The sequence below is a fragment of the Pyxicephalus adspersus genome, chromosome 6, assembly GCF_032062135.1.
Source record: "Pyxicephalus adspersus chromosome 6, UCB_Pads_2.0, whole genome shotgun sequence".
NCBI classification, from domain to species: Eukaryota; Metazoa; Chordata; class Amphibia; order Anura; family Pyxicephalidae; genus Pyxicephalus; species Pyxicephalus adspersus.
The window spans coordinates 60947380-60955554 of NC_092863.1; the positions used below are offsets into that span (position 1 = coordinate 60947380).

Consider the following 8175-nt stretch of genomic DNA (forward strand, 5'->3'; position numbering starts at 1 on the left):
TATATATATATATATATATATATAGTGGTACCTTGGTATAAGTCCTTAATCCATTCCAGATCTTTGGACTTATACCAAACACATTTTTCCATAAGAAATAAAAGAAAAATGATTAATCTGTTACCATGAAAAAAAATCCTATAGTTATTAGCATATTATACATTGATGGGGCTGTAAAAACAAATTAAACACTGCCTAATACTAAAATACATAAATACAAAAGCAATTAGATGAAATGAATGAAAATGTAACCTGACTTTACCTTGATGAGAAGAGTCGGGTGCCTACTAGAATGGTGCTGAGAAGAGAGGAGAAGAAGATGTTGTTGTTCACTGAATGGTAGTAACTGGCGTACTGACACCCGTGGGCAGTCGTGGCTTTGTCTTGAGAGAGTTAAATAAGGGTATCGCACGTGTTATGACTCATTTTGACCCATACAAATTCTAGTTGGACTCATTCCAAAGCAGACTTATACTGATGTACCACTGTATGTATGTATAGATATAATTTGTGTGCGTGTGTTTTGTTTAAAAGACAGCAGAAGCTGTTTCCTTTCAGTGTACTGTACTGTGAGTATATATATATATATATATATATATATAGCAGTTGTAGAAGGGTTTACCTGAAGCTATTTCAGGGTTTACCATGTGAAAAAACAACATTTTTAACATGGGGAAACCCTGATATAACTTTCAGGTTTTCAGGAAACCCTTCTATAATTGCTATATATATATATATATACACTAGTGCACAGTACAATAGTGTGGTGGGTAGTAAGAAGAATGCCTCTTACTTTGCTGGCAAGTGGGATACAGAAATCTAAAAAGATCATTGGTGTCATTTAACTGACCTGAGAGTCACAAAGTGTTCATTGCTCAAGGAATTCCCAGCGACCTCTGAAGGAACCCTAGTTGAGAAACACTGCTGTCATATTCATTATAAAAATGTTAGTAGAAATGTAAATGAGAAATGAGAAAAGAAGCATGTAAAACTTTAAAGTAAACTATAATAATACCACACTGTGCACTATGTACTCACAAAAATGACTTTATACATTCAACCCACAGCAAGTAAGAGTTCAATTTGACCAGCCTAGCCAGTTGAAAGCTGGCACGGGTCCCTGATTACCACTATTTATAGCACTGTAATTTTACTTTAACCTGTATTAATTTGTATGGTGCCATGTTCTTTCAGCATATCAAAACCATACTATTTTGTGTACATGACCTCTGCATAATGGCTACTTGTACAACAATGAACCCCAGCAATCCACCCCCTTTGTTGGCAAAGGACTTAGGCTGTGAGGACGGCTTTGTATAAATGTACGCTGCCAGTAGTAAATCAGATTATGCTCTTTATATCATTCACCGAAGCAAAAGCCCTTTGTATAATTTCTCTCCTTTTATTTTTCCCCCCCCTTTATACTCTTGTCATATATATACACAAGACGAAAAGATTGGCTCTGCATCTGAATGCATTCTAATCTTCTCTTGACTTATAACTGTAATGGGCTGTAATCAGGGGGAAATAAATCCATTTTTCTGCTGCCTGAGATTGAAATTTAAATAAGCAGAGCTAAATTGGCAGAGCATGACAACATAGTATCGAATGAAAAATGGAGTTTGCAATTCTGACAACCTTTTTATACATCTATAAATAATTTCTATTCAAAAACACTCAATCTTGGAATGATAAACAGCTGCAGAATACCATCAACTTTCTGTTATCAAGCAGCCCATCTCTTCTTCAGAAAGCAGGACTGCTCCTGTTTGTTTTAATTCTTGTTGTTAGGTTGGGGAGTGGACATGTAAATGCATAAGATTAATTAAAATACAATTTGGAAAGTTGGAGTAATAGCAAACATGTCATATCATTATGCTTTATATATGACATTTTGGTGTGCATGGCATTTACTTTACTTATCACTCTTGGTTTATGGGGTAATTTTAAAAAATGTGGCTCAGTTAAGCCCCCTACAACTTTACTGTGTACTAATGAGGTTAATTACTCATTACTTTTATAATACTTGGTCATGAAGTTTTAACTGCGATTTCTCTTGGGTAATGGGTAAGCTTTAAGATTCCATTTTGTTGTCCTGACCTCAATCTAAACCCTCAAATACAACCTACCCTAACCCCTGTAAACCCAAACCCTACTTATACCCCTTAACTACCCTACCCTACTACTATACACATGAAAACATTTTTTATCACCTTACTATTAGTGTTGGTCGAACAGCTGAGTGTTTGATTTGACAGCTCTTCGATCGAATAGCCCGATGTTTTTCGGGTGATCGAACGCCGAATTCAAACACTATTAAAGTCTATGGGGAGGGGATTCCTTTTTTTGGGGGGACTGTATAGAACTGCAAAAGCAGCCCTAGCGTAACTGTAGTATGTGTTCTTGGGTAGAGATCAAACAGGAGGATTCCCTTGAAGCCCTGTTTGCGATCCCCGGGCACTAGACATTAATTAACCTCTAGTGCCCCGGGAAGGCAGTGAATTCTCAGGGCTGCAATCATTTTTGCATCCCTGGGAATTCTCCTGTTTGCGATCCCCGGGCACTAGAAGTTACCGTATTTTTCGCCCTATAAGACGCTCCGGAATATAAGACGCACCCAATTTTAAAGGAGGAAAATCTAGAAAAAAAAGATTCTGAAAGATTATTCCCCTTCTGATCACTCATGTGCCATTCATACCGGTATTCCCCTTATGATCACTCATGTGCCATTCAAATTCCCTTTCTGATCACTCTATGCCTTTCAAATTCCCTTTCTGATCACTCTGTGTCATTCAAAATTCCTTTCTGATCACTCTGTCATTCAAATTCCCCTTCTGATCACTCTGTACTTTTTTTCCACTGTACGGCAGTTAGGACAGGGAACAGCAGGTGGCGCTGTGCCGGCTTCTTTCGCTCTGCTTTACAGACAGGAGAAGACACGTGCTGCTGCCAGAGAGAAGACTAGACAGACGCTGCTGCAACCACACACGCAGGATCGGCTATCGGGTGAGTATATTATTTGAGTTATTTTATCACACCTTTGTCGTATAGGACGCACTAACTTTTCCCCCCCAGTTTTGGGGAAGAAAAAGTGCGTCTTATACTGCAAAAAATACGGCAATTAACTAATTGATTCATTGATAAGTACACCCTGGTGACGGTGGGAACTGAACTGCAGATGAACTCTCAATGGAGAAACTCTTTTGAGAGTTCATCTGCAGTCACAGCTGATTGAAAGCACTATGTGCCTCCTATCAGCTGTGACTGCAAGTTCCCACGCTCCCCGGGCTGTACTTATCAATGATAAGTACAGCCTGGTGACCGAGGGAACTGAACTCAGATTAACTCTCAATGGGGAAACTGCATTGAGAGTACATCTGGAGTTTGCTTTTTTTTTAACTTATTTTTAAACACAAATTAGCAAAGTCGGATTTTGTGTTTTTCGAGTCAGGTCTTACCGAATTCGAACCGCCATTTTCGTGTTGAATATAGGAGCAACCCGAATTCGAACACCATCCTTACTTACTATTACCATGGCTTTTTTTCTGGACAAGGAGGGTATTTGAACCAATTGTATCACAAGGCTGATCTTGCGTGCCATGCTTGGAATTATTTAATGTTTTACATGTAAGAGAATTTTTTTTTTTCATATTTCTGTTGTGTATTCAAGAGTTTTAGCCATAAGGGGGTTTCTTTACATATTTAGTTATATTAATAAAATAGAAGCTCTGGCCACGTTTGTTGTGGAGTAGGGAAGTGTTGGAACATCTGTGATGATTTTTTTTTTTTCTATTCATCCAATAACAAGGCTTTATTCGTCTTCCATTTGTAGGATCCATGTCCACTATGTGATGAAGCAAAGGAAGAACTTACACCTTACATGGACAGGGTAATGTAAAAGTAGTGTACCACAAATATATCCTAATGTTATGACTTCAAATACATGCACAAATGATATAAAACCACTTATTCAGCCTGCTACTACAGTCAATTTGCTTGAAACCCTTTTCCTCCTAAAGTTTTATTTTACCTGATGATGATATTTCAGAAATGCATGCTTTCTCTTCTACAAATACCAGTCTGGAACACTGGAACCACAAGGTTCGTGGCCCAAACTTTGACGAGCATCTTTTTACTCTGTGTGGTACTGGGCAGGTGTATTGGGAGAAAAGGAGGATACACACGCACACACAGTCCTCGGTCTCAGACAGGAAACATTTATATTTTTAGTTTTTTATATTAAAGAAAAAGTTAAAAGGAGTGGAAAATTGTGTGCTAATATATTGACTTATGTTTATGAATATTTGCAAATTGTCCCTTAGCTCTATTCTTGTACTGAGCATGCTCTGCTTAAATGCATAGTCCCACGTTGGTGGACTATATTTAGTATTGTGACATGGCCAAATTTCATGCTACATCTGTTATCAGTTATCTGGCCTACTGCCTAAACAAAGTTTTCAGTGTTTGTCCTAATTTTTGCAAAATTGGCTTTATCAGTACTTTCACACAACTGTAAAAAGACTTCTGGTGCCACTGGTTCACGTCCCTGGCCATTCACTGTGTCTGTCTCTGCCTACAGTCGTGGGTACTAGTTAATTTGGATCCTTTTTGTATTCAACTCTTGTCCTTCTCCACCCTGCCCTCACCAATATACCTATCTCACTGTATTATGAATTTGGTCAACTTTGCCTATACATCCCATTATAAGATGTGTATGCTCTTCATGAGGAAGCAGCAAATGGAAAATGTGTAGAAAAGCATATGTACTTCCTGATTATTATGATCAAGTTGTATCAACATTTTTTATTACATTTTACAGTAAGCTTTAGTGGACATTATTTAATTTTCTAGTTTTCTAATTTAGTTTTCTATTTGGCAAGATGCATCCATAGTTATGAATGTATTTTGTAAAATTGTGATATAATAAAATTTTGGTTTATATATAATCTTAACAGTTGTGTAAAAAGTACTGATAAAGCCTTGGTCAGTTGTGTATATAATTGGATTGCAACATTTGGGGACATGGTACTGGTGGACCTTTCATTCAATATATAATCAATGGTTGTAATGTTCTAATTAACTTATTTGGTTTCAGTGCCCTTGGTTTGAGTTCCTGATCTGCTGTTATAGGCATAAATTGGAGGTCCTTGGGTATAAACTATCCTGAATCTAGGTATCTGTTCCTTGGTTTAGAGCCTGTCCTGATCCTTCTGCCAAATTCTGAGAATGTTCTTGTATATCATGTTCATTTCTTTCACCTTAGTACTATGTGTATAGGTTTTATTTTTTAATCATAGGTGTTTCTTTCAGTCTAGAAGGCCTATTTTAGCTGGTGATATTTTTCTTTTGAATTTTAAATCTCCATCCACATTATTTGGATTTTCATGAAATTGTATTTTTCTTATTCGGTATATTAGTTAAAATATAAATCTTTGAGTTAATTTTGCCATCACACAAGTGGTGTAGCAATAGGTAGAAATCAAAATTACACGATAATATTCATTTTTTTAATTCCATCCCAATGTGGACTGTTCTAATATGGGGAAACTAATTGAATAAGACAGTATTTTTATTGGATGCCTTAAAATAATAAGATATAAATATTAAAATCAAAAATTCTCTGTGGAACTTATACATATATTTGTGAAAACAAATTGCCTGCATGGATCGAATTCCAAATATACTTCTCTCCTCTAATCATATTTGTTTTCTTATTTAAACACACATTTCATAGTTTAAAATGGCTCAGATTTCTGTGCTCAAGTTCCAGTATATTTTGTTTTCCGAGTAGAGGCCATATAAGTAATTTGATATTTTAATGGAAATCAAAAGTCACAGTGAATTAATGGTGATGATTGCTGGAATTGAGAAATTCAGGTTGATAGTTTCCTGTCACAAAAAGCTGTCACATTTCTCAACTATTTAATTTGCTTTTAGACATCTTTTTACATTGTAAAGCTAAAGAAACAAAAGCACAAATGTCAGAAGATGGAGGGAATCATTGTGGAATTCATGCTGAAATCCTCTGCCATATGTTCAATATCATTCACTTAAGTGTATGATGTCATGCATGTAGATGCTCCTTGGATTTCATACAGAGACAATAGAGATTTAATAAACAAAAAGTTGCAATCTGCATGGTCTGTGTAGTCCTGAAGGAGTTTAGGTAATTATGGTGAGAATTGGCAGGCGGTGCTAAGATGCCTAAACTGTGACCGTATTCTACATAGAGGCCTAACCCTGGCTAAATACATAAGATGGGTCAGATGCACAGACAAAATTTCATCACTGAAATATTTGTTACAATAATCAATGGAATGATGTGTTTCCTTTTCAAAGACATGTATTCCTGCATCTGGAATGTGTGGTGTGTGAAGACATTTCTGTCATCAGCTTTATTTCAGAGAAACAATAGTAATGGGTTGAAAAAAAAGCCAACCTGTCCATTCAGCTATTCTCCATAGAATGATTTGCAATGTGTACCATGCCTGCCGGCCAATAAATCCGAGATAAGTGGTATTGTACAATGTTAATGTCTACCGGTCCCATACCAATGGTGGAATGGAACATTTCTGTAGCTTTAATTGCTTTGCAAATTGGAACCAGTTTAAGTGCTCCAATGCCAATATCGGTGGACAACTCGCTAAGATGTAAAGGTCTCATATGGATCACCAACTTGGAAATTACAGTGAAGTTTCTTGTAAGTGTCCTCCATGATCTGTATACTTTATTATACCCTAATTTAGTCATATGCCTCTAGTGACCTTAATAAACATCAGCTTCTTCAAAAATATAAAAGCTGTTGGATCAACATGGAAGCCAGACAACCAACATTTTCTATGTGTTTTTCTATGCATGGATCTCATTTAGATGTCCATAAGCCTCTAAAGTAAAAACAGAACTTACTACTGTTACCATATTAATAGAGTATCACTAACATTTTTTTATAAAAACAGTTGTGGGTGACCATGTAGTCATATCTAATGCATCAAAAACATACAATTGTGAAAAGTTGTATACCTCCTAAAGCGACTTGGGTTTTTTATTAGGATACTTATTAGGTGGATAAAAAGTAATAACACAATCCTACAGTACCAGTAAAAACTTAGGGGACCTTCTCATTCAGTGGTTTTCCTTTACTTTTCCTCTTGTAGATTAATAATGAAGACATCCAAACTATATAGGAAGGCATATGAAATGATGTTTTAAACAAAAAAGTGTTATTCTTAAAAGTAGCCGCCTTTGCTTTAATGGCAGCTTTGCACACTCTTGGCATTCTCTCAAACACCTTCATGGGGTGGTCACCTGGAATAGTTTTCTGTTAACAGGTGTCCCCTGTGAAGAGTTAATTTTGGTATTCGTCTGCTGTTTTACATAATATGGCAATAACCACTCAACTTAGTAAAGCAAACTGACAGTCATTTATTACTTAAAGACATGAAGATCAGTCAGTCTTATGTTTTACTCCCAGACACTGCAGCTCATAGTACAAGGGGTTCTGCAACAAATGCATTGCTGTGAATTCAGATAGGAGTGCACATGACTAGTGGTCAGATGCTAACTAACAAGCTAAAGGCTTCTGAATCAGCAGTGACAATGCCAATAGCCACAATCCTGCAGCATTTGTTATCCCATTGTAGAGCAAGCTTGCACAGCCTACCTGAGAGTGGACATTCTGCTCCGAATTCTGCAACATTGCAGCATCATTGCCATACCATAAAAAAGAGTTGCATTATGTGAAATTCACTGACAGGATCTATATGTATTTTTCAATTTTAGAAGGAAGAGAAGTTAGGTACACATATAAACAGGGATTTTCAAGTATGGCAGTTTTACTGTAGTTAATGTTGTATTTCAGCTATTTAATACCGTCTTTCCCCGATTTTAAGACATCCCCATTAAATAAGCCACCCCCGATTTTTGAAAAAATAATTAAAATAAGACACTCACCCGTGAATAAGACATCCCCAGATATCTGATCCTGTGTGTGCCTCCTTGATGCTGGCTGCAGCACGTGTCTGCTCCTGGCTGCAGTGCAGAGTGAAACTGAAAGTAACAAGCCAGCATTCTGCACCAGGAAGCAAGCTGCTGATCCCTGCCCAAACGGAGATCCCTACACTTAATTACCGGTAAGTGAACAGAAGGGGACAATCAATGGCATAGAGTGATCAGAAG

General features: G+C 36.9%; 1 protein-coding gene across 1 annotated transcript in view; it reads left to right on the top strand.

The window, feature by feature from the left end:
- Nucleotides 1-8175, top strand: part of C6H5orf63 (chromosome 6 C5orf63 homolog) — a 35594-nt gene that overhangs the window by 20098 nt on the left and 7321 nt on the right. Inside the window, exon 3 of the mRNA XM_072416014.1 lies at nucleotides 3833-3889. Within this exon, the coding sequence (XP_072272115.1) occupies nucleotides 3833-3889 (57 nt within the window). The remainder of the gene's footprint in view (nucleotides 1-3832; nucleotides 3890-8175) is intronic.